At 45.1% G+C, this 27245-nt stretch overlaps 1 protein-coding gene across 1 annotated transcript in view; it reads left to right on the top strand.

Moving 5' to 3' along the window:
• DNAH9 (dynein axonemal heavy chain 9) overlaps positions 1 to 27245 on the top strand; it is a 294962-nt gene that overhangs the window by 20739 nt on the left and 246978 nt on the right. Inside the window, exons 7-14 of the mRNA XM_057716515.1 lie at positions 5652 to 5819; positions 7514 to 7630; positions 10245 to 10395; positions 12962 to 13076; positions 17515 to 17583; positions 19347 to 19473; positions 22911 to 23166; positions 23839 to 24080. Coding sequence (XP_057572498.1) covers positions 5652 to 5819; positions 7514 to 7630; positions 10245 to 10395; positions 12962 to 13076; positions 17515 to 17583; positions 19347 to 19473; positions 22911 to 23166; positions 23839 to 24080 — 1245 coding nt within the window. The remainder of the gene's footprint in view (positions 1 to 5651; positions 5820 to 7513; positions 7631 to 10244; positions 10396 to 12961; positions 13077 to 17514; positions 17584 to 19346; positions 19474 to 22910; positions 23167 to 23838; positions 24081 to 27245) is intronic.

The raw sequence follows: 27245 nt of genomic DNA, 5'->3' as shown, positions 1-27245 counted from the left end.
TACTCCTTCCCCTCTTCCGTTTTTGGTCCCTAGCTCTGTTTCACTTCTCTGCTCTTGGACCAAATTCCTCCACTTCTTTTCTCCACTGATTTCCCTTCTGTCTCCTTTTTCCCTCTTGCTTCCCTTTCTGCTGGTCTCCCTTCCCCTGGCCTGTTTTCCTCTCTCTCTTTTTTAGTTTCCCTCAGCAGTTTGTCCAGCCTGCATTTCCCCAATTCTCCCTTTTCCTGTGGCTGCTCCTCTCCCTCGTCCTGATGTCTCTCCCCCTTTCATCTTTCATCACCCAAACATTTGCTCAGACTCACCCCTGCCTGGCTCCCCCATCTCTTCCCCACTCAGCTCGGCTCCAGGCATGTTTCATGTAGCCCTTTACTTAACATTCTGTGGGTCTCTGTGATCGATGCCTGTTTGAAATGGGATTAGTCTGCTTCTCTCCAGCAAGAATTAGCATGAACCCAGCCTTATTCATCTTGCTATTCTGTACATTTTTGTGGCCCATGAGATGTGGGCGGCTGCAATTAATAAATACATGAAGCCAAGTTAATGAAATGACATCAGTGCATTTCCCTCTCTGCCTGCTCATGTCCAGGGTTCGGTTGTTTAGGGCTGATTTTTAATCTCCATCGTTTTCTCTGATTTTTTTCCCTCTGATTTGTGTGGCTTTTGTTTCCCCTCATTTGCTCTTGCTCTTTGAAACAAAGTTTTATTGTGCAGATAGATGCTTCCCCTCTGAGCACCTGCTAAATGAAGCTGGGTGCAGGGACTGCTTGGCCAGAGGTGCTGTCCTGCTGAGCTGTCCTGCAGGTCTGTCTGCAGCGGCACATGGAGTAATCGTCTTCCCGAAAAACTGCAGTCCTCCTCCTCCTCCTCTTCCTCCTCACCATCCCCATGACGCAGCTAATCTCTTAGCCAACCCTTGGGAGGGAAAGGAAGAATAGGCCAAGAAAGAACTAACATCTTTCAAGAGCCGCTCTCGTGCCACAGGTGTAGTCTTACAACCTTCGTAAGAGCTGAGTATCAGTACCTTTACTTTAACAAATGAGCACCATGAAGTCTGACACATAAATGAACTTGCCCAGAGTCCCAGGCTCAGTGAGGTTTAGCTCGGATTGGTACCCGGCACCCAAGGGCACAGGGTTCCAAGTACTGTCTTCCCACCACTCAGCCATCTCCCAGCGATTCTAAAGGTCTGTTCTCCTCCCTCCCTCCCTCCCTTCCTCCCTCCCTTCCTCCCTCCCTCTTGAGGATCCCACACTGGTTTTCTGCCCTGACACACTCTGTTCTGCACTGGCACATACTATTTTTGCCACTTGATTTCTAGGTCTTTTTTTCTGAATAAGTCATTTGGGTAAAATTATAATTCCCATTCCATGAAAGGGCCTTACTAAGGAAATCCCAAAAGTATATAAAATCTTTGCAATTTGAAGGAACAGTCAAAAATCAAAGGGGAAAAGAGTCTTCAGCTGCCTCCTGATTCCTTCCCTTACCTTGCCTTCCTGCTCCAGGCTTCAGTGTGTGTGTGCAGGCATGCACACACACCACACATACGCGCACACACACACACACTACACACACCACACTCACATAGACATACACACATTACACACAACACTCACACACACACCACACACACACACACCACGCTCACACAGACATCACACACTGCACGCATGTGCACACTATACATACACACATCACACACACCACACTCACTCACACCAAGTACACTGCACGTACACAGACACACACACCACACACGTATGTACATACACTGTGCACACAACACCACATACGACACGTTCACACATCACACACACAGAGTTCATTTTTGTGCCATCATATTGCAGATTTTGCAGATGCCCTGTTTATATTTCTGCCCGCAGCCTCTACCCTCAAACAATGCAGTAAGTAAGGAGCTTGGAGAGAACCCCCATTTCTTTCATTATGAAATTGCTGTAAAGCTGTGATTCACTTGGAGACAAGATGATTTCCTGCTGAGGCTTCATGCGTGGTGATTAGCAGGCAGATAGGTAATAAGCTGACCTAATCTCAGCGCGTTTTCTTTGCTCTTTCCTCCATCTCCAGCCCCTCTGCTGCCTCCTTTTATTCAGGCCTAATTGGGCTGCTTCCCTTTCAGCCAGGCCTGAGCTCTTGGTCACATAGGAGGCCATTAGCTGCATAAGGTCGGCCGCCGTCCGAAGGTAAAGAAAACAGTCTTTTTCCCAATGACCTTTTGAGATTTTCATCTATGAATGTCTGCTTTGTGTTTGCCGTTAATGAATTCTGAAGACATTTCTTTTAAGATGTGCAGCCTCTCCTGAGAACAGGCTTGCTGTTTGTGGGGCCACAGCATAAATGGAACCCGCCCTCACTGCCCCCGCCCCCACCCCACGCCCACTGTAAAGGTTGCACAGTTTTTCATAAGAATAGGACCCAGTCAGTCCAGCCAGCTGCCTGGGACCCCATGCTCTTTGTAGCTTCTGTCTCAAAAGGAGCACCTGGGTATCAGCTATTATACATCTCTTAGCCACCAACCTGATCTGATGACACTGGGGTAATGATAATTAATACAGTGCCTACCGTTATTGAAGTCGTACAAAGTCACTTCCCCTGTAACTCCATAACCCATTTGCAGGTTAGAAAAAGGAAGCCTAAAAATTGTGTCTTGCTCTGTCATGTAGCTGGTTAATGGCGGACCAGCGCTGTGTGAACCCAGGGATCTGTGCCTACCTTACACTCTTTCCATGATGCCCTGTGTCCTACCCCTGAACTTGATATTTTCAGCCTGTATATAGCATAATGAATTTCATGTGTCTACAATGGTGATGGATAAAAATAGATATTTTAAAAATATAACTGAAACCTCTTATTGATTTAAATGGCCTTTTATCTGTTTTGTGAGGACTTCTAAATAAATAATGAAAAGAGCTTAAAGTATTTTAAGAATCAAAGATATGGTCACATGATTACTATAAATCTGTTTCTACTGTTGTAAGACAATTTCCTGCCTATTGCAGGCATCTTCGTTATGATACCTCAGTGATGTCAAGCTTCTAAAATCCACCCAGAGATGAGGAGCTCACTACCTCTCTTAGCAGCCCAGTCTAGGGTTGGGCCTTTCCAGGCATAAGATGGTTCTGTTTTATGGAGTGAAACCACATGAAATTGCCATTTCTTGTAGGTCAAAATAGTCAAATATAAGAAATTTTGTAAGTTCAACCTACAAATTGACACTAAATCTGCTCCTGGGTCCTGTTCACTCATTTGCTTTAGTTCTGCCCTCAGAGCAGGACTATGCAAGGTTCTGCCTTGCACTTGACCAAAGCCCTTCAAACATTTAAAGGCACAGTTTCGTTTTGATTTGTAATTCTCTGCTCTTGTCTAATTCTGCTTATTTTCTCCAATTGCTTGGAGTCCAATGTTCCTAGAGTCTCTACCACCCTGTCACCTTCTCCTGGAGGTGCTGTTGCTATGTCAAAGGTCAAAGATCACATCTTCATTCATTCAGCAAATATTTCTTCAGCATCTAGGACTCTTCTGGGGACTGAAAATACAGTAGAATCTCTGGGGTGTTTGCAACCTACTGAGAAAGATGGACAGAAAATAAACAATATGATATAATCCCAAATAGTATATTATAACACCAGAGTGTGATAAGAGTTTTGAAGAAAGGTTACACAGAGGAAGGGCACAGAGAGTGCAGGAGAAAAGTGGGGGGTGGAGTAAGAAAAGGTTTAAGACCTTGAATTGAACCCTAAGTAAAAGTATTGCCCATCTAGTGTGTTTGTTAAATAAAGCAATGTAAATATCCATTGTTTTTGGTGACCAGAGTTTCTCCAAAAATAGAATGATTATGTAAGTATTCCTCTAATACCTATGATTTGCCTGTTAGATTGGAGATAAAACACTTTTCAGTGACCACTCAGGACCATGTTTCAAGAATTCTTTAGAAATAAAGTAGTATAACAAAATTATCATCTAGTTTTCTGATATAATCAAACATATCAAGATGTATATGTCTTTTAAAATAGTTAGAGGGTATTTCCTAAAAATTGGAATTGACATCCACAGAACTATGAAAAATGTGTACCCAGGTGACATTCCACAGCACAAATACTTTTCTCCCATCACACTGATTGCAACTAAGCACTTTTTGAATGACTTGAATTACTATTTAAGTCCATTTCATTTAAATCAAATTGATTGCTGTTTTCAAAGTTGAACGTGTCTTTGAATAAAGACTGCCCCATTTCCCCACGGCTGACAAGATCTCCTCCTTTGGCTGTATGTCTTCCTTCCCTTGACTGGTCCTTCCTCCTTCTCTCCTCTCCCGCTTCAGCCACCTGCTGACAGCCACTCCTGAACAGAGCTGAGCAAAAAGACTTCTTAGATGGCTACCCAAGACTTCAAGGATGGGTACCTGCCCATCCTTGAAGTCAATGTGGGGAAAGTCAGCCACTTCTCACCACTTCCCAGTGCCTCTGTCTCTGCTGCTGGACTCGGTGTCCCAGCAACAGGAAGGAGATGGGCAGCTCTCTGCTCGCCTGATAGGTCAGCCCATAGCAGTGGCCAGGGGCAGTGGGAATTCCCTGGAATGATGTCAGGACCTGCTGGGTTTCCAGCCTCCTGTCAGTGTTCCCTCTTCTTGCCCTTCAAACTTCTGCAGGGTAGAGGACCACTTCCCAGGGTCCGCACCACGTGTCTGCCAAAATGACATGAAGGTACCCTAATCTCCCTCTTTCCTATTGAATAGGTAAGCACACAGATTGGAAGGTATAGCAGGGAAAACATGGGATTTTGGAGGTTTTGTGATTTTCAGTGGGTTCTCATGAGAGATAAATACAGTCTGTCACATTAGATGTGTTCTGAAGGCTCCCATCCTATCAGAGGTGAAGTGTCTTTGATGGGCTTGGACGGGGTCCTCCCCAAGGCTCTAGGTTGTATTGCTGCCTGTCACTTAATCCTGAGCACAGCTGGGACACTGCCACATCAGCGGTGACAGTAACGCACACTCACTGCCTGTTTACTGTGTGCCCCGCACTGGCCTAAATCCAAAGCCCGCATTCACCGGATTCACTCTCACTATTACTATCCCGACACAGAGCTGTCAGGTCATCACCCACCGCCACCCAGCTGGCCACTCGGTCTACCGCACCTCACACACTCGACAAGGGCACCTGCACATGTCTTTTCTTAGCAGAAGTCATTGCTGAGAAGGTTGGTGCCACCTCTGAGCTTGTCCTCGCTTTCCTGTCAGCATCCTCCAAGATAGCTGTCATTTTAGAACCGCATAACATGGTCTATTTGAAATTGATTTTTTAAATGGGTATAAAGCTACCAGCCATGTAAATAATGTTGTTCTTATTACATTTTATTATTTCTTAGAGAACACAGAAAGAGGCTGAAGCATAAACTTGATGTGTGTGTGTGTGAATTTTATTTACTGAAATTTTCTCTGTTACCGCGTTTTACCAAGGGCTATTTATACCAGCCCAATCTAATAATAAGGTTAGAAATCCAACCAAGCTTCACATTTTCCTAAGCAACCGCCACCCCTGTATCATTTCCAGCCCTTCCCATACTAATCTGAGCGTCATCTGCTGTTGTTATCATCGTTATTATTATTTTAACTGTATTGCATGTTGTCTTTTTAGGATCTTCTGAAGACAACTTTGGATTTCCACAAATTGGGAAAGCTTGAGTTTAGTGGCATCAGAGGGAGTGCCCTGAGCCAGCAGGCCCAGCAGCTGTACAGCGAGTTTCAAGAGATGTACAGGGTCTTCTCAGAGTCTTCCTACGACTGCTTGGACCCCCAGAGCGTGGTAGGGCTTGGAAGGGCTAACTTGCAAGCTTTGTCTCTTTCTCAGATGCCTGCAGCCTGTAGGGTCTGGGTATTCCCTTGCATTTTCCCTGTGCATTTTCTTTGGCTCTGTGTTCCCCATGGTTTTATCAGCAGAGACCACTCTTAATTATTCTTTGCGTCTTGAGAAAGATCAGGGGAGGGCCTTTTCCAAATGCTGACTTCTCTGGACCAATGATACCCAGGGTTTCAGAGATGCTGAGGTGGGGATGGGATGATGGTGGAGATTGTGGCCCCCGTGGCAGCTCCCAAAGCTTTAAGTTTGAGCAGTGACTGCTAGGTGAAGGCCAGGCACATGTGGGCAGAATTTCATTAGTGGTCTGAGGAGTAGCAGTAGCCTGGTTTTCTGATCAGACCCTGGTTCCCAAGGGAGTACTTAGGATGAGGAAAGGGCCAAAGTTGCATCTTCCAGGATGCGGACACAGGAGCCCACATCTCACTTGTAGCCCAGGAGAGCTGAGACCTGTGAGCCCAAGGCTGCAGGAAACAAAAAGCAACAGTACAGAAACAGGGTCAGTACAGAAACAGGAAATGGCGTTCCCTGAGAAGGGAGTGGCTGAATTACTGGAGAAGGAATTTTGAGTGTATTTGAGGGAAAAGGAGAAAGAAATTGAGCAAGAACCTGCTCTGAGGACCCTCGGATGTCTGGGGAGGTGGGGGGTCTTAGTTGGTCAAGACAAGGAAATGTCATTTTCTAAAAATTCCATTAGTCTAAAGTAGAAAAAAAGAGTTGGAGTACAAAGCAGGAATATACCATGTTTGCTACCATGTGATAAAACAAAGTAAGACAAAATCCTGTGCGCAGGGAAACATACTACGGTGCTAATATGGTTGGGTTTGGGAAGTAGAAAAATACTACTTTGTTTTCCTACTTTTCTTTGTCTTTTCATAAAAATATGCATAGCTACTGTAAGGCAATAATAAGAAATAATAATTCTACAAATTAGAGATTTAACAAATTTCCTCTGAAACTTGCTACATTCGAAGAAAGAGAGGACACTTTGGATTGCTGGATAAAATACAATAATTGGGACATTCTTATCCTAAAAAAAAAAAATACTCACTATTGATCTGAAATTTGTATTTAACTGGGTATCCTGTATTTTTATTTGCTAAATTTGGCAACCTTAGAAACAGTAGCCAGCTGCTGTCTTAAGCACTTAAAGTATAGTTAGAAGAAATAGTGTATATTAGTTTAATTAGCTTACTTTCCTCCTAAGGGCCAGATCAGTTTGTTTACACTGAAAAAAATAGGGTTTTCACTTGCGGAGGCAAAGGAAGTAGAGGGTAATGATGGAATAGCTCCATTGCTGGCACTGTTTCTGCTGAGGTGGCTTTCAGGGTAGCCTGAGCTGGCTCTGTGGGTGAGAGAGAAGGGGCTTCAGGAGGTGGAAGGTAGGGCATGGACGGGAGCGACAGGGTACCAACCTCACATCTGACTCTACCATTTTGCCTAGAGTGTCTTGGAAAATCATGCTGCAATAGCAGGGTACCTATCCATATGGATAAACACTAAGGCACACCATGGGTGAACTGCAGAAAATTAAAATAAATCCGTGGTATAAAAGATTTGAGTACACAGTTAATAGGAGAGAGCACAGCGGGATTGGCCTTCAGAAAATCACATTTTCTTATATCTATGTGATGTCTCTTCAGGAATTTGAAAGTGACATCTCTGAGTTTAATCAGAGAGTAGAAGACCTTGACCAGAGACTGGGGACTGTCTTTATTCAGGCCTTTGATGATGCCCCTGGTTTGGAGCATGCCTTCAAGGTTTGTAAAGTCAGGGGAGCCACCCCCATGCTTTATTCTCCCCGCCTTCTTCCAACTGTTCTGTTCCTGCAGAGAGCAATTGTTCCAGTTAGTCTAGTAGAGTAGTGTTGTGGGAGTCCCAGGGCGAGGGAGTGTGCAGAACTGGGCTTTCAAGATGACAGCTAATGCTTTTCTGCAAACATGACAACGTGAAAACACTTTGTAAATGAGTTTCTTCTGGAATGCCGTCTTTGGGCCTTATCAGTAGAGTACCCATTGAAAGTGAAGAAGCCTGCCGTGGCCACCATCCTGAAGCCACGGCTCTGCAACACCACAGCTGTTTAATAGATGCCATCAGGTTGATTCAGGCTGGAGCGAACCACTCAAGCACAAGTAACTAGAATAAGAAGATGCGGGCCCTTGCCCTGCATTGCCTAGATCAGAGGGTACAAGGATAACAGGAGGAGGAGGTTTAGGAGGAGGAGGTTTAGGACGATGAGTATATAAATGACTACAGAAATGAGAAATCTGGGTTGTGAGACCAGAAGACTTAGTGGAACAAAACAGATCTTCCATAAACTATGAAGAGGCTTATTGTGTAAAACCTGAAGGATTAGAACCAGGACTAATCAGGTTACAAGGAAGCAGATTTGGGCTCAGTAGAGGAAAGAAGTTTCTGTTAATGCTATTTAAAGATGGAGTAAACTTCCTTGAGACATAGTTAAGCTTCCAGGCACTGAACATGTCCAAACACAAACTGAGTGACTAGTGGGACAATTGCAGAAGAGGCTTAAACCCAGGATGGGTGAATCCATGCTGTTCTGGAACAATATATATAAATATATATATATTGCATTCATTCAAGAATATACATATGTATTCTTTAATAAATACCTGCCACTCCATAACTCACATAGGAAGAGTTTTAGAATTTCTCTCTCCAAGTATTGAATTCCAAGAGGAGGGTTTATATGTGTCTATAAAAGAATCCCATTTGCCATTAGCTGTCATGGCTAATTGAGATGTTATCACTCAGATAACTGGTGAAGCTGGAACCTCATTTCTGCCTTGAGGATGTCCAGCCCTATCCCTCCCATAAACCCCTGTGCACCATGGATTTCAGGGTGTCTCCAAGGGTCTCACATAGACTCTCAAGTTGCTCTGTCTTTGACATCATGGTGTCTTTGCTTCTTGTCTGCAGTCTCCCTTAAAAATGTCATCTGCCCAGAAAGATGCTTTCAGGGGCCTTACTTTTGCTCTTCTGATGGTTCCTACCATGACAGCATCTATGTTTATGCCAAGGGCATATCTCTCTGGGTTCTAAAGTCTGTAATCCTTCATTTCATGGTGGAGCAGGGTTCCGGGCAGAAGCAGAGAGAGACCTTTCCAACTTTGCATACCTTTTGCTACCAGGTCCTGAAGCAGCACTGCTCATACCCAGAATCTCAAAGGGCTCTCACGGAAGCAGACTCTTTTTCTTTGGGTTCCAAAACCTCTTCTCAACAAGTCTCCCCACCGAGCCCGTGGGACCTTTTAGGAAAACCATAACCATTCAGTCCCTTCTGCTTCCTCTTCTTGGTCATCTCACCAATAAGAAACCACAGTCCTTCCCTCCTCCTTCAGCCAAAACAAAAGCTCCAAAGTATATAATTTCATGCAAAGAAGTGCCTTTTCAGGTTGGGTAATAGGGACCAGAGAGATCCTCTGAGTCGATACCCCTGTTACTGCTGTAAGACCACTCGACCACTAGGTGTGCCTCAGTGGATGTGGCCAGAAGGGGTACGTCCAGGTGAGAGAACCTGAGTCCAGGAGTGCGGGCTGGCTGCACCGGTCCCTCAGCCCACACCTCTGTGCCTTCCAGCAGAACGTGTGAGCCAGAACTTGGTGGAGACCTGCTCTCTTGTGCCTCCATGGAGGGAGAGCTATTTCCTGCTGTCTCCAGAGATCTGCATGATTTGGGGTTGGAGGACAGGGTGGTCCTAGAAGTCATGTACTGTTATATCCTAAATATAACTAGAGTCTTCTACACAGCCTCATCTCAGGGCAGCGTCACAATCAGAGAAACACAGTCCAGAGACCAGGAGGTGATTAAAAGCATTTCACATTTCCATCCTGCTGTTTCCACCAACGGGTCAGGGCAGGTGTGATGCACAGGAACCTTCTCCAGAGTATCCTTGCAATCACTGCCTTCCAGGGGCAACTGCTCCCTGAAACTCTTTTCTTGCCCTCACTCTCAAATTTTAGCCCTCCGCATTCTCCACAACACCCAGCCCACTTAGCTGCTCTTTACTTCTCTGTCATCACCCCCCCTTCCCTGTCTCTGCATTGTCTTTATGATGTACATAAGCTTACCCTTTCTGACATCTTTCATTTTCTCGTTGTGTTACCCTCTACCCAGGTTCTTAAACGCGAGAGGGTCTGGTAGGTCATTCAGCACACAGGTATCCCTCCTTCAGAAACAGGTGAGAGGGACTGACCGAATATCTGGATTCATAATTACCCATTCAGTTGCACAGTAATGGTTTTTTGACCCTCTTACACGGGTGGACAGACGTATGTAGGAAAAACCAGGATACAAGATTAATATAACCTTGGAAAGATTGAATCTGTGACTTTTCCCCTTCTTCCCCTGCAGCTGCTAGACATAGCAGGACACCTCCTGGAGAGACCACTGATAGCGCGGGATGTGTTTGATAAATACCAGGTGCTCATCTGCATGTTCAGTGAGGACCTGGATGCCGTGAGGATGATCTACAGTCAGCGTGTCCAGGAGGAGGCGGAGCATGGTAAGTTTGTTGCTAGGAGATTTAGTAACATCTGTTACCAGAAAGGGTGCAGCTCCTCCTGTATATGTTACACGTCTGCTCTGGCTCTAGGACATTTTCCAAAAGCACAGGCTTCTTGCTTGAAACGCTAGACTGTCTTGGGTGATTGTAGAGTTCACAGCACTGTACATTTCCCTGTGTCCGGGGTGAGACTGGCAGGCTGACCCAGAGTGGTAAAGTCCTGCCCGCTGCCTCTGGTCAGTTGAGGCCTCAGTATAATGTAGGAGCGACCCTCGATCAATGTTGCTGCACAGATTAATCTTCAGCATACCTCAGTTCCACGGTAGGTTTGTACCTGCCCGAGGAAAGGTTCTCTTCCTTTCCAGTGCCTTATCAACCATGCTTTTGGAGGGAGTCTCACAAAAGGCAGTAACACACCGAGGTTATTACAGTTCATAGATGCCCTGTCTTACCTGTTTGAAAGTCAAACACAAGTTCAGTTCAGCTTTGCAAACGTTTCTTGAGCCCTTGCTGTAGGCAGGGTGCATGTATGGGCACTGCACACAGAGGCGGGCCAGGGTAAGGGAGAGAAATTAATCCTAAAAGGTGGTTCTTCAAGGAACGCAGTTGGCATGAACAGAATTATAAAGAACTGTAGCTAAACAAGATGAGTTCAGCTGGGGGGTGGGAGGGAGAGTTTATGGAGGTGGTGGCCTTGAGCTGGACCCGGAAAGATGGGGAGACGGACAGCCAGGGAGAAGATGCAGGAGAGAAAGTGGAAGGTGACCAGTTGGACCTGCCTGTAGCCACACGAGGTGTATAGAGGGAAATCAGGTCAGCCATTGAGTTTGGGGCCAGGTCGTGAAGTCCGCTGAGTGCCCTGTTAGGGAATCTGAAATTCATTATTCTGGCAGAATGGAAAATTTTCAAAAGTTTTTAAGTAATGGAATAACAAGACCACTATTTCTATAAAGAGGTTTCATAGTGAGGTCATTAAGAATGGCTTCCACTCAGGAAGTCATCCCAGAAAATCTGTTGGCCTCAGCTTTACATGGGACCGTCCTCCTAATTTCTCACAGCTGAATGAAGAGTTTGAAAACTCAGATGCCTTCAGAAGCATATTGCATTTCTGTTGTGCATAACAAATTATCACAACCTTAGTGGATTAAAACAACATCCGTCTTTTAGCTCACAGTTGTGTAGGTCAAAACCCCAGTTTGGTGTGCCTGGTTTCTTCATTAAGAGTATCTCAAGGCTGAAATCAGTCAACTGGGACAAGTTCTCATCCGGGGTCTCTGGGGGAACAATGCACTTCCCAGCTCATTTTTGTTGGTAGAATCCAGTTCCCTGTGACTGCAGGACTGAGGTCTCCATTTCCTTGTTGGCTGTCAGCCAGGGGCTGCTCTCAGAGGTTAGAAGCCCTCCTGTTCCTAACCACATAGCCACCTCCTTCTTCAAGCTAGTAATGGCATGTTGAATCCTTCTCATGTTTCAAATCCCTGACTTCCCCTTCTGCCAATAACCAGAGAAAACGCTTCTTTTAAAGGCCTCACCTGATTAAGTCAGGCCCACCAGGGTTATCCCCCATTTGCCAAATAATGTAATGTCATCACAGGAGTGACAACTCATCACATTCAGTTTCCACCTGTACTTAAAGGGGAGAGGGTCATGCAAGGTGGGGGTCATTGGGCGTCGTCTTAGAATTTTGCCTACCACAGAAGCCAAGTAGAAAATGATGGTGTTGGACTGGGACTGAGAGTAAGGCATTGGGGAGTGGTGTGGGCCATGGTCAACTAAAGGACAAGACCAGTATCCAGTTCCAGTGGTTAGTTAGAAGTGGGGGCTGATGGTTGCCAGATTTCCCAGTTTTATCAGAGAAGCTGGAAACTGAGGTTTTTTTTTTTAATCAAATCTTACAATTATTAATTTTGACAACTGATTATAAGCGAACAAACCCACTGAATGGACCAAAGTAAGAATATCCAGGCTGCTAACTCTGGTCCAGGGCTTCGTAACCCACATGGCCTGCCTCACCTGTGACCTTACTGAATTCTCACAGAAACACTGCAAGTTAAGCGAGGAAGATATTATCCCCATTTTATAAATGAAAAACCTGAGGGCCTGAGAGGTTAAGTTGTCTGATTAAGGCAGTGTGTCTTAACCCTGACTGTACAATTAGAATCATCTCGCATGCTTTTTAAAAATACTAATGACCAGGCCCTACACAGACCAATCAAATCAGAATGGCTTGGATGAGGCCCAGGCATCAGTGTTTTTAGAAGAGCCCTGGGTGATGCTGATGTGCAGCCAGGTTGAAAGTCACGGGTGTGCAGTCGGAAAGCCAGGGAGGGGCAGAGCCGGGCTGGGAACCGCTGTCCTCTGACGCTGTTTAGTGTCCTCCCCACGGTCACTCTTCCTTCCCCCTTAGCAGGACATAGTGATGTCCCAGGAACTTCCATCTCAGTGTGAGGCCAGGGTGACTTTAGCAGGTGGAGGTGAACGAGGCAAAAAGTGCAGTAAGTGGCAGGAGGTCGGGGGTGGGCTCAGGGCTGGAGCCTCGCTTCAGTCTGCTGTGCCCTCTTCCCAGGGTTCTCCTCCGTGCACAAGAACATGCCTGCTGTGGCTGGGGGGCTCCGCTGGGCGCGGGAGGTGAGGCAGCGCATCCAGGGTCCCTTCGACAACTTCAGACGCATGACACACCCGTGAGTATCCCAGTCCTGAAAGGCAGTTTCGTTTCAGCCTTCTGCTCCCACTCTGGACTTCGAGTTTGTAGCAATGCAGCTCACTTACTTGAGACACAAAAATCATCTTCCTTTCTTTGCATATCCAGCAGTCAGCCAGTATCTTAGTCCATTCAGGCTGCCATAACAGAATACTATAGACAGGGTGACATAAGAATATCAGAAATCTCTCTCACAGTTCTGGAGGCTGGGAAGTCCCAGGTCAAGGCGCTGGCAGATTGGGTGTCTGTCGAGGAGGACCTGCTTCCTGACTCACAGATGGCTGTCTTCCCACTGTGTCCTCAGAGGGACTCGAGAGCTGTCTGGGATCCCTTTTATAGGGGCACTCATCCCATTCTTGGGGGTTCCACCCTCATGACCTAATCTCCTCCCAAAGGCCCCACCGAGGACACAGACATTCATTTCATAGCAACCAGGTACTACTGGCCAAGCAGTAACGAGATTGATGCACTTGGACTGATGAGTGGGTCTCTTCGTGTTAAGTGGGGCTTACTGGACCACAGGCTGGCTCCTTTTGCTCCATCAGAGTCCCCATTTCCCAAGGAAAATGAGTCAGGGTGTTCAGGCTCTTTGGATTCCTCCATGTCTCCTCTGACATGATGGCTCTTTGCTACCAAGGCTGCTGGAGAGCAATGAAGCCAAGTTTCATGAAATGTGGTGTGAAGACCTCGTGTATTAGAAACCCCAGGTGCTTGCTAATGATGCAGATTCCCAGGTCTCACCCCCTACCCACTACATCCAAATCTCAGGGCAGGGTGGTGCCCATGAATCTGCTTCCTTGGCACTCTCTCCCCGTGATTCTGACGGTGACCAGGTTTAGAAACCATTGGCCTACCTCCCAGCTCTCGGAAGCCAAGCTAGTTAGAGGCATCTGGGCTGCTAGAAGTGAGAGGAGAGCTATTTGCAATACCTTGTTGAGGAAGCTGCCTGGGGAAGGGCAGGCTTTCTCTGACCCATCTTTCTAAAGACTCGATCTTGTTGAAAACACCCGGCTTTGGCTAACACAGCATGTTCACAGCAGCATTATTTACAGTAGCCAAGACACGGAGATAACCTTGTGTCCATTGATGGATGAATGGATGAAGAAGATGATAGATAAATCACATATAGAATGGAATATTATTCAGCTATAAAAACGAAGGAAATCCTACCATTTTCGACACGGATGGACCTTGAGGGCATTATGCTAAGTGAAATAAGGCAGAGAGAGGAAAACAAATATGTATGCTCTCACTTATATGTGGAATCTGGAAATAAGAAAACCAAACTCATAGTAAAAGAGATCAGATTTGTGTTTATCCAGTTATGTGGCAGGTGGGGTGGGGGAGTTGAAAAGGAGGGTGGGGGAAATGGATGAAGGTCAGAATTTATGAACTTCCTGTTAGAAGATGAATAAGTACTGAGGATATCATGTAATGTGTTGGCTGTAATTAGCACGGCTGTGTGGTATATATGAGTTGTTAAGCTAGTAGGTCCTAAAAGTTCTCATAGCAAGGAAAAAAAAAACATTTCTTCCTGTTTTCTTGTATCTATATCAGATGATGGGTGTTAACTAAACGAATTGTGGTGATCATTTTACAGTATACATAAGTGAAATCATTATGCTCTACTCTTAAACTTACACAGTGCTGCATGTCGATTACATCTCAATAAAACTGCAAACAATTTAAAAAAAAAAGACTAACCACTATCAAAGGCCAGAAAGATAATGGAAGATAGCCAGGATGTGGTCTGAAGGGAGCCTCCATCACATCACCCCGTGTTGCCCAGAGGAAGAATGACTCAATGTGAGAAATCTCCCTGCTGTTGGAGAGAAGCTGGAAATCTAGATTTGTATGTGAGATGCCCAACTTTAAAACCAGCACATATTCCTCTTTTCCTCAAACTGTGTACAAATCAAACAAATGTGCCTGTGGATCAGATCTGCCCAGTGGAAGATCCATGTGCAGCATCTACTCTGGGAGCTCTTTGTTTTGCAGAGGAAGAAACTGAGGCAGACAGAAATGAGGTGACCTGCCTGGAATCCAGAGAGTGCAAGGACAGAACTGGCCCAGGCGTCTGGGTCTCAGGGGTCCTCACCCAGAGCTCTCCTCAGGGACCCCCCAGCCATAGGAAGCTTGGCCTGGAGTCCAGCTGAGCCCCCATCTTCTTAAACATGCCCCCCCAGGGAGGGACAGAGAAGATATGAGAATGGGTGGGGAGGGTGGCAGGGCTGCTTCTAGGAATGTGGCCTGTGGGAGCTGTCCTGGTCCAGTTCCCCAGAGCAGACCTGAGGCACGCGTGCAGGAATTTACAGGGATGCTCTTGGGACCCAATCCTAAGAGGAAGAGTGGCCTGGATCAGGCAGAGGAGAAGCTGAGCTGCAGCACAGTTGCAAGTAGGCCTCACCCATCTGGTGGGGAAGTCTGGCCCTTTAGGATTGCCTGGCCTTTGTACCCCACATCAGCTGGTCATTGGAAGTGGGCTGTAGGGCAGGGAGAGGTGTGACCCCTGGGTGAGGAGACCGCTCTGTTTGTCTCGGGCTGTTCTCAAAGAGGGAGGCAGCTATGCTTCATCAGCATTCCTGGTGGAGGGAGATTGTGGGCGGGAGGCGGTCCCCAGAGGGATGGCACCCCCACCACACCCTCCACATTTCCCATGAAAATTCCCATTTGTTTTAAAAATGAACTCACGTGTATGTATGCTCTATAGTATTTCGTGAATAGGTTCGTAAAAGTAATTTTGATTCCTCGCCATGAAGTGAAGTAGAACCTACAGGGAGTTTGATGCACTTAATCCTGTCAATTCTCAAGACTTCCACGCGCATCTCAGTGGCCGAGGTGTAGAAACCGTTCTCTCCTCTAGCCTCGTTCTTTTCCAGATAGAAACTGAGATGTAGGGTCAGGGCTTGTGAGGGGAGGACTGACCTGAGCCCATCACCCGCCTCACTGCCCCGCAGATGCCTCTGCTCCTTCACTAGGAAAGGGGACCGAGTGACTGGGAAAAACGCCAGGAAATCCAGTGCTTTCTCTGCAGGTGTGAGGGCTTACATTGAAGCTCAAAACTCGGGGGAGCCCATAAAGAAACCCTGTGTTGGTTTAAAGAGCAAATGGACTTAAAGAATCTGCAGTAAGCTGCATTGTTTTGCTAGCAGAACAAACAGGATCCTTCAACACAGTTAGTGTGAAGGTTTCTGAAAATTACATACTTCACCAACTTTCCCAGGAGCTGGACTCTCATTTTGTGCTATAAAGAAGTGTCAAAACCGGGGAGCAGGGACTTCCTTGGTGGTGCAGTGGTTAAGAATCTGCCTGCCAATGCAGGGGACACGGGTTTGATCCCTGGTCCAGGAAGATCCCACATGCCGCAGAGCAGCTAAGCCCATGTGCCACAACTGCTGAGTCTGTACTCTAGAGCCCACAAGCCACAACTACTGAGCCTGCATGCTGCAACTACTGAAGCCCGCGCACCTAGAGCCCGTGCTCCGCAAGAGAAGCCACTGCAATGAAAAGCCAGCGCACCACAACGAAGAGCAGCCCCCACAACTAGAGAAAACCCGTGTGCAGCAACGAAGACCCAACACAGCCAAAAACAAACAAACAAAGAAACAAATAAAATAAATTCAAAATAAAACAAAACCCACCAGGGGGGCAGGTGTGGGCAGTGGTGCCTCCGTGGTCCTCAGTGGACCCAGGGGAGCCTCCAAACATGTGTCTGCGCATGTGAGCACATGAGTGTATGCATGTGTGTGTCTGTGTGCATGTATGTGCATTGCATGTGCTCAAGTTTGGGGACACAAGAGGTACGAGGGAACCTCATATAAACGTGGAAATGAGTAATGAGGCAGAATTTCTCATCACATGTCCTAGATGGATTTCAGAGAAGGGGAATATATACATGTATATTGTCATGTATGCAACATTGTTGATATATGTGTGTAGAATGTGTGTATCTATATATTGCTGTTTTGTATATGCATTGTTATATACGTACATACACATATATAATGTTATATAGTTTTTGTTATGATGTATAATATTATATACACTTTTGCTCTTAAATTCAGAAAACTGCAGCGCCTAGAATTTTTCTTTCAAGTCTCAATTTCCTTTCAGGGTTTTGAAGGACTTCAGTTTACCTGCGCAAGATTGGCTCGGCCCGGGGGAAGGGTTGGCGGAGCCCTGGCGGGTAAGGGCCGTCCTCCTGTCACCTGGGCGCTGCCTGCATTTAGGGAAGCGCAGATGCCCTCTAGCGGCCGGCGGAGGATTTCAGGAAGAGCGCAGGCTCATTTAGGAGCCTTTGGAGACTAGCCTGGGAAGCTGTTCAGCCTCCTCTTTATGGGCTGCAGTTTGTTACCTGGGTCATGGTTTTCACTTCTTCTAATTCGGTGTCATTTTCTTCCTCTCTTTTATACGGGCAGTTGCATGGAATCTGCTGAAGGAAAGCGCATGATACAAAAATATGAAGATATGGTCTTGTTGCTGGAAAAGTAAGCAGCTTCTGGGATTGGGTCGTTCTGCAAATTGCAGAGCCCCCACCGTGCCCCCTGCAGTTCCGAGTTTTTGCAGATTCCCCGGTGGCAGTGAAGTGTCACTCTGTGTTTTATGTTATAACCACGATATCTGTGAGTACAGTGCTTCAGGGTCGCAAACACCAGGTCTCCAAGGAATACAGCTCTGGTCTAGAAATGGGCACTTTTCCAGGGTAGTTTTGTTGGGAGCGTGACCTCGGCAGAGCTGGAAGGGGGGCGCTCCTTGTGGCACCCCGAGATCAGTGTCACAGAAAATCGCAGCAGCTGCTCGCTAAGCAGAAAGTGACAGTTGGTGCTGCACAAAAAGACAATAAGTTTAACACATACTTCGTGCACCCTTTTATGGAGAAAGCATAAGAACGAAGATTTTACATGGGTTCGTAGCTGTTCCCACTTTAAAGCTGCAGTCATTGTTTTGGGGGAGCAGGGTCCAGACAAAGCTCGTGTCTTGCCTCTTCCCTCCGGCATTTGCTCTTCTCCTGATTCAGGAGAGCAGTGCTGTAGACGTTATGATTATGACAGTTATGGTCACACTTAGCATTGTGGAGGCACATTAGCTGGCGGCCCATCCACCTGCCAGGTCCCCCAAGTTCTGACCTTTCATCTTCCCAAATACGAGCTTCCAATCAGTCGCCTCCTCTCTGTCCCCACCACCCACATCTTCACCAGAGACCAGAGCCTCTCAGTCCTGACCTCCTGGAGCGGCTTCCTAGGAGCCTCCCTGCTCCAGACCTGTGTCCCTCAGCGCCCACACCATCACCACACCCCCTGGCCGGGGAGCCTCTCCGTGCCCCACACCGTCTCCTTAACGTGACACGGAAAATGCTCCCTAATGTGGCCTTCGCCTCCCTCTCCAGCCTCAGCCCTCGCCCTCCCCTCCCTCAGATGTGCTATCTACCCACCGTTCCCAGCACGCTGCCCATGGTCCACTGTTCCTCACCTCCACCTTTGTCCATGCTGCTGCTCCTGCCAGGAACACGCCCTCCCCTGTCCCTGCCCAGCCGCTGCGCATCCTCTGAGACTCAGTCAAGCATCACTTTGGCCGCTCCTCCACGAGACCCTCCCTGGCATCCTCCTTATCACCCCCGCCCACCCGGCCACCCACCTCTGCCATTCGAAGCCTCTTGCCCTGCACATCCCCCTCGAGTTATGCTCGCTATGCTCGCTGTGCCCTCTGTTGACCCGTGGTTGCACCGCTAGCAGCATTTACCATGGGGTGTTTACTATCATTTTCTCTCGCAAGCCCGACACATCAGTGGGTGACGACTAAACAGTGAATGTCTGTGAGCTACGTGACGATTAGTGTGAGAACAGCTCTTACCCGATAACCCCTTCCAGTTTACTGAGACTAATCGCCACTTCCCTTATCCCCCCCAAAAGACTGCATGGAACCTTTCTTTCTACTCGCCTGTGATTTAAACTACGCAACCTTTAGGAAGTGAGGGGTTGCCTACAGGAGCTGCCATGCTGGGCTGAGTCAGTGACTCTGACTTAAGAATGTATTCAGGTATTTTACGAATAGCATCTTCAGTTCATGAGATATATGTATTAAAGATAGATAAAGAGGTGTTATTTATATATACACCTATCTGTATATGTATATAGATATATATAGATGTGTACATATATGTGTATGTAGGTGTATCTTCAGTTAATCATTGCCAGGCATTGGGAAGCTGAGAGGGTGCTTATGAGGTGACCATTGTCTCTAATCCTCACAGGTATGAGACAGGACTCTATGAGGACTGGTGTCAAACAGTATCAGAGAAGTCGCAGTACAACCTCTCCCGGCCACTTCTGAGACGTGACCCGGAGACAAAGCAGATCACTGTCAACTTTAGCCCGCAGGTAAGTCTGACTTACTTTTGGTTTCTGAAGAGTTTCATTTGACTCTGCTGGTTTCAAAGGCAAAAAGTGTTTTTATAAGAGTATGCAAGAAAAAAAAAAAAAAGAGTATGCAAAAGCTGCTCAAAAGAACTTGCACCCTGGATTCCTTTTTTGGGATGAATCCTAAGGTGTAGTATTTTCTTAAGTTGTCCACTGTTCCCATTTTTCTCCAGGGTCAGCAAGTATATTGGCTTTGATTTTGCACAACAGAAAATATTGCAGAATATCACTGACCATTGGTACCGGAGTTGACTGGGCCTACCTTGAATACACACTGTGGGTGAAGGCCATTGACTAGATGCTAGAGGGCCATCCATGTGTAAGACCTGGTTCCTGACCTCCTAGAGCCCACAAGCTAGTTAGAAGCCAGAATCTCAACGTGCAAAAGTCTGCTTTCATTAGGTAGCATATGCTGAATCTCCAAGGAGTAGCTTTGGAAATAAGACGAGATTAGCGGTTCTCAACCAAGGCAGTTTTGTCCCTCTGGAGACATTTTTGGTTTTCAGACACGGAGGGGGTGCCAGCGGCACATAGTGGGAAGATACCAGGGTTGCTCTACTAAACTTCCTGCAGTGAACAGGACTGCAGCCCACAATGAAGAGATTCTTGTCCAAAAATATCAATGGTGCCAAAGTTGAGAAACCCTGCTTTAAATGATTGAAAGGATGGAAGACCAGTGTGGGCTGTAGCAGCCATGGGAAGCTTAATGCTGGAGAAAGCTACAAGCAAAAGCAGGCCCATATCAGGATGTACGTCATTCAGCTTAAACATTTTAAAAAGGTATTGGCCACATCAAGCTAAGGGCGGTCTCCTACTTCTGTCTCGATGAGGTTCCAAAGGAATGCAGCATAGAAAGAGCTGAACGCTAAGCTGACAGGATATTGGTTTCTTTTGAGAAAATTCCAGTTTCAGTAGAACATCAATTCCCAGTGGAGTAAAAGTCAGCAAAGGGAGTTAAGGGTTCATTTCTTCACTTTGGCAAGACATGAGTCTGTGGTTTAACTCATTAACTCCTTGGAGTAATTTTATCAGCATTCACTGTGAGCAGTACTGAATATTAAATCCTCAGAGAGTTGAGTCTCTGGATTACCATCTAGGCCACGGTCTAGATGGTATGATTGCAGTAATTAAGTCCTTGGTGTAAGACAGTATTGAAGGTGGACCCTCCTCTATATGCTCTGAAGACAAGGATGCTGTCTGCCACACATGCAGCACATAGTGGGTGCTTTACAGGTGCCTGTGGGCGATAGAAAGGAAAAGAGGGAGAGGAAAGGAGGGAGAGAAGAAAAGAAAAGGGGAGTGGGGTACATAGCTGAATTATAATGTGAGCTGGGGGAGACAATACAAACACAAGTCAGAGGAGGGCTGCGCACATCCCTTGGCTTCCAGCCTTAAAGCCCAGCAGCAACAGCTGCACTGTTAAGAATGAACAGTAACACACTTGTCATTCCAGAGGGACATGAACAGTCAGAAATCTGCCCTTTGGGGCCAGGATAGGAATTGTATGGGTTAAAAAATATATATACTTATTAATTTATTATATGTTAAATAATTTATTTAAATTATTTAAAATTTTCTATTGGTCATTTAAATATTTTCTAGCTTCATCAATCTGTATTTCATTGATTCTAGAATACACATGGCTTTTTTATATTTTAATATCTCTGAAAATGGTATGTGTTTACAGTTTAATAAACCACATTTTTTTCTTCCTTAGGTGGACGTAAAATACTACTGAATCTTACCATTAATGTCATCTTATATTTGGATAAAATATCGTATAAATAATGCTACAATAAACATCATTAGTTATTATTGCAACCGCACTTCTTTGGAATAAATACCTAGAAAGGGGATTGCTGAGCTAAAGGGTGCTCACATTTTGAGAGTTTTAGTGTATATTATCAATTTGTTCTTCAGAAAGTTGGAACTCAGGCATTCTTTGGCCAGCAAGATATCATTCATTTCTTCAAATCACTTCTAACCTGTTGAACCAAAAAAAAAAAAAAAGTAATAGCTCAATTTTGTTTTAATTTGCATTTATTTGACCACTAGTAAAGTAGAAAGTTTTTCAGGTGTTCATTGGCCATTTATCTTTCTTCTCCTATGAATTGTTTGTTCATGTCTGTTGACCACTTTTGAGTGAAAGTGCTCTCTTTTCCTGTGAATTTGTCAGACTATTTTGGGAAATATTTGTCAGATATTAAGAAATCTGCTGCAAATATTTTTATTAGTTGAAGTGTGGCATTTTATTATGTGTATGATCTTATATGCATATAAATTTTATCTTTTATTTTGTGGTTGTACGTTTGGAATGGCCTTCTCTATTTCAATATTATATAAATAGTCCACATTTTTTTCACTTTTGTTTTCATTTCTTACACTTAAATTTTTAATATCTGTCTTGAGCTTATTTCAGTATAAACTAGGAGGCTAAGGTCATTTCGCACTAAAGGAGTAGCACTTGTCTTAGCCCTGAGTAGGGGTGTCTGGGCAGCGGGAAGAGCCAGCCCGGAGCCGCTGGAAGGAGAGCTGGGAGCCCAGGCGTCTTGATATGGAGGCGGGGGGTTGCAGCCGAGAGGGTGGCACGAGGACAATCTGTGGCTTGGTGTGTGTTTTGTCATCTGTACCAACATATATCAGTCCCCATAGGTTCAGAGATAACATGGTAAATAAGCAAGGGGTGAAGAACAGGGTGTCTGGAAACCCTGCTGGAGGCCTCTGTTTTTTCACAGGACCACGTCTGCTTGGCTTTTCCCTTCTGCAGTTGCCACTAAACTCAATGCCCCCCAGAAGTTCAGAGAGGCCTGCATAACTTCTATTTCCTGACCTCTCCGTATATTAAAGCAGAAAGACATACCAGCAAAGAGTTACAGAAATTAAGGGATATTTCAAATGATTATATTTAACAAAGTTGTACAGCAGGCATCTCCTCTCAGCCCTGCAGGTGTCTGTGACTGTGCCTGACCTCATTGGGCAGGGACACCACAAGTCTGAATTTGAGGCTCCTCATGCACGTGGGTGGCCCAGACCAGGTGCTCCTCCTCCTTCCCCCAACCACCCCTCCCAGGGACCTGACTCGGCCATCAGGAGCCTGCTGTCTTCATCATCCATGTGCCCAGAAGCATCAAGGCAGAGCCCTCTCCTACTGTCACTGGTTTTTTTCTCAGGTTTTCCTGAGTTTTACAGATTTGGTAAACCTTGGTGCTTCCTGATCATCTTCCTTTTGCCTAATACTCAGTTTTCCTCCTCAGAGAAGATTTAAGGAGCCGGTAGGAGCAGATGTTAAGAAGGGACCCAGAAGGCCCTCGGGCCCCTGGGATTTCCCAGTCCTGACCAATACTGCTGTTATTCGCTGCCACTGAACTACAGCCACATCTGTGGATTCTTTTCTCCAGCTGATTTCCGTGCTGAAAGAAATGAGTTACCTTCAGCCCCGGCAGATGACGCACATCCCTGAGACAGCAGCAGCTGTGTTCTCCGCCAGGGAGTTCTACCGGCAGCTTGTGGCTCATTTGGAGTTGATGGCAAATTGGTACAATAAGGTTATGAAAACTCTGCTAGAGGTGGAATTTCCATTAGTGCAGGAAGAGCTGCAAAATATCGATCTCTGCCTGAGAGCTGCAGAGGAGACTCTGAGCTGGAAAACAGAAGGTAACAGGGCACCACCTGGAGTCTGGGGAAGAGGTTGGGATTCTAATAAAGTTGGTAGAGCCTCATTTTACTCCCTGGGTAATCTGACTTGGGTTTGAAACACACGTCTGTCCTCCCAGATATGCATCCAAAGCAGAGAAGACAGGAGGAATGGCGTCCCTCTTCTGCCTCCTCTGTGTGGCTGGCAGGTTGAGACGTCTTTGCTGACACGCCCTGGGGAGTTTGTGTGTACTCTCCCAGTCTCCAGCATACACCAGGCACTCTGTGGAGGAGGATTTTTACTATAGTATCATTGTTACTTACTTTTCTTAACTGGACCATAAACATCTTAAATGAGGGAACTGTGCATTTACTTCTCTTGTATCCTCCATTCAGTTCAATAAACTTTCTTTGACTGATTAATATGTACAGGGCACCATGTGCAGGACTGTGAGGAGAACATGACATATAGGGGACGTGACCCCTACCCTCAGAGAGGTCGGTAATCAGGGTCGTGGTAAGGGGTGCCGTTTTGATACAGCTAGGAAGGAAAGGGCTCTGATGATTGCAAACTCACCTGTCAGAAAAGTCTTATAAAGCCCACCAGTATTAAATCCCCGCTTTCATAGCAACCGGACCTTTGGTCTTCCACTGTAAGCTATTTCAATTCATTCTGTCTCTTTTGGGGAGCAGGCATTTGGGATTATGTCATTCAGATTACCAGTCGTATTCATGATCTTGAGCAAAGAATTCAGAAAACGAAAGACAACGTGGAAGAGATTCAAAACATCATGAAAACATGGGTGTCGCCCATATTTAAGAGAAGAGATGGAAAAAAGGAATGCCTTCTCTCTGTGGATAACCAGCACGACCGAATGGAAAAATACTACAGTCTCATCAGAGACTCTGGCCTTAAGATTCATGCCCTTGTGCAGGTAATAACCAGCCTCTTAGACACACGTACCACCAGTACAGGGGAAAGGCATCAAGAAGTGTGTTTGCCTGCTAGAAGTGATTTGGAAATTAGAACAATCAATAGGTGCTGTGTCTTCTGCAGTCAGAGATGGAAGTTAAAACTGATAGCAGAAGAGCTAAAACTAATGGATGTGGAGCATGCCAAGTCACATTCTGGTATCTGTGTGTCACAGTTAATATGATCCTAATCGTGACACCACTTAGTCCTCACACAACTTAACGTCTCACACCAAACCCCTAGAGGGCAGAAGGAGATGCCAAGGACAGAATCCTAATTTAGCCACTGCACTAACCACCCCAAACTCGTCCACACAACCTGGTGTGGCCCTCCAGCATCATCTCCGTGACCTAGCTCTACAGAGCCTGGGGAGATGCAAGGTGACGCGCTGGGTAAAGAGAAGGAAAAAAGCAGCGCACTGGCCTTCCCATAGGATGGCTCTGCCCTGCGCTGTGATCAGGGCAACCTCGTGTCTCATCATCCAACACTGGACGAAGGAGGACAGCTATAACTGGCCACCAGCTCCAGCCTTGCTGGAGTAGCCGTGCGGCAGTGCTCATGGGTTGATCTCATGCACAGTCAGTAATGAATCGCAGTTGTCATCTCTGGGTTTTCTGTGGTTCGAAGCACAATCAAACGTTGTACTTTTGACCTTTGAAATTTTCTTTATCTTCTAGCTTATTAATTTCTGTTCTTTGTCATTTCTTTCTTTCTAGTTAATCTGGGGTTCATTTGCTCTTCCTTTTTGTCTCGTCTATAAGGGTAGAAACAGAATATTGATTTCAAGCCTTTCTTCCTATCTAATACAAGCATTTGAGAATATAAATCTCCCTCCTAGCAGTGCTTCAGTTGTAATCACAAATTTGATCTGCCTCATTTTCATTCTCATTCAGTTTTAATTTTTTTTCCCTTGTGATTTATTCTTTAACTCAGTGGTCGTTTAGAAGTCTGTTGTTTATTGTCCACATATCTGGGGCTTCTATGGATAGCCTAATGAAATTGATATCTAGTTTAATTCCATTGTAGGCAGAGAAAATACTCTGTAAAATTTCAGTTGTTTAGAATTCACCACCTCTTATTCTGTGACCTAGAGTACGGTCTGTCCTGTTGGCTGTTCCTTGTGCGATTGACAGCATGGGTGTGGTGTTCTATAAAACATCAATTAGTTCAAAGCGCTTGATAGTATCGTTCAGATCATCTATATGATTTCTCAGTTTTTTTGTCTGGTCTACCAATTACTGAAGGTAGAATGTTAAAATCTCCACCTGTGTTTTTGGATTTGTCTGTTTAATCCTTTAGCTCTGTCAGATTTTTCATCAAGTATTTGAAGCTCTTTTAGTAGGTACAAACACATTTATAATTACTGTAACTTCCTGATGAATTGGCCGTTTTAGCACTATGAAATTATTTTTATTTCTAATAATACTCCCTCGTCTTGAAGTCTTTTTTTTTCCTGATAATTCTATTGCCCGTTCTTCCAGATTCGCTATTCCTATTTTTTGCATTGTCCATCTTTTTCCACCCTTTTACATCCAACTTATTTTTCCTTTGGATTCAAGTTTCTTCTCTTACAGGCAGTAGATAGTAGAAACTTACTTTTCTGTATCTAACAACTCTGCCTGTTAGTTGAAATGGTTAGGCTGTTACACTTAATGTAATTATTGATAGGGCTGGATTTAGTGCCACTGTTTTGCTATTTGTTTTCCATTGGCATCATCTCTTTTTTGCTCCTCTGCTCTTCCTTTCCCACCTTCTTGTTATTAATTGTATATTTTCTAGTATTCTATTTTAATTTCTCAATTGGCTCTTCAACTTTACCTTGTTGCATCACATCTGCAGTGGTTGTTCTAGGTTTCAGTAGGTCTCGAACTAATCACAATCTTCTTAGAGTTTTCCTATGAAATATAGGAACCTAGCAACAATTCAAACTGCCCAGCCGTATTTTGTAGTGTTGGTGTGTGTGCATGTGTGTGTATGTGTGTGTGTATAAAATATACCCCACAATAGAGTGTTATAATTTTTTAATTTAAAAACTTTGGGGAAAATATTTATGGTGGTTTGTATTTACCCACATATTGACCATTTCCAGACTTGTTTTTCCTTTCTGTAGAGCTAAGCTACCATGTATGGTCATTTCTCTTCAGCCAGAAGAACTTCCTTTAGTACTTCTTGCAGTTCAGGTCTGCTGATGACACAGTCTCTCAGTTTTTGTTTATCTGAAAATGTCCTTATTTCACCTTTGTTTCTGAAGAAGAATTTCACAGAATATAAAATTCTGTGTAGACAGTTCTATTTTTCTTTTGGAAGTCATTTCATTGCATTCTATTCTCCAAGGTTTCTGTTGAGAAGCCAGTATAATGTGTATCTTTGTTCCTCTATATGTAATGTATTATTTTTATTAGGCTGCTTTTAATAGATTCTTTTAAAATAAATTCTTTTTCTTTCCATTCAACTATGATGTGCCTAGATAAATTTTCTTTATATTCAGCCTGCTTGGAGTTTGTGAGGTTTTAAATCCGTTTTCACCACATTTGGGGGGAGGGGTGGTTAATCAGATTACAACATTTTTATCTGATAATTCCAACATCTCTTTTATTTTCTGAGTTTTTTTTTTTTAATGTGAAGGAAGTTTATTTTTGTCCCTCATAAGTTGAAGGAATAGACATTCCAGGATTGGTATGGCAGCTATTTTCTGAGTCTGTTCTTAAGCGATTATTTTCTCTCTTGGTTAAATGTCACATTTTCCTGCTTCTTTGCATGTCTAGTAATTTTTTATTACGTTCTAGTCATGTTGGATGCCACTTTAGAATCTGGATTATTTTCCTTTAAAGAGTTTGTGGTTTTAGCAGGTAGTTAACTCACTGGTCACTGGTGGGTCAGCTTGATCCTGTTGAAGTTTTATTTTAAGCTTTGTTAGGGAGAGTTTAAAGAGGCCTTACTCTAGAGCTCTAATCCTAAAGCATTGCATTTCTGGGGTCTCAGCTGAGGCCCTGGGTTATCTGTGAGGTCTTTTCATTATTTCTGATAAAACACTAACATCTTCCAGCACTATATGACCTTCACAACTCCATTCAGCTTAGAGCCCCCAGAAACTGTTCTCTCTTGGCCTTGCAGAATCTTGCCCTAA

The sequence above is a fragment of the Hippopotamus amphibius genome, chromosome 17, assembly GCF_030028045.1.
Source record: "Hippopotamus amphibius kiboko isolate mHipAmp2 chromosome 17, mHipAmp2.hap2, whole genome shotgun sequence".
NCBI classification, from domain to species: domain Eukaryota; kingdom Metazoa; phylum Chordata; class Mammalia; order Artiodactyla; family Hippopotamidae; genus Hippopotamus; species Hippopotamus amphibius.
This window is presented reverse-complemented; position numbering and strand designations above follow the sequence as displayed.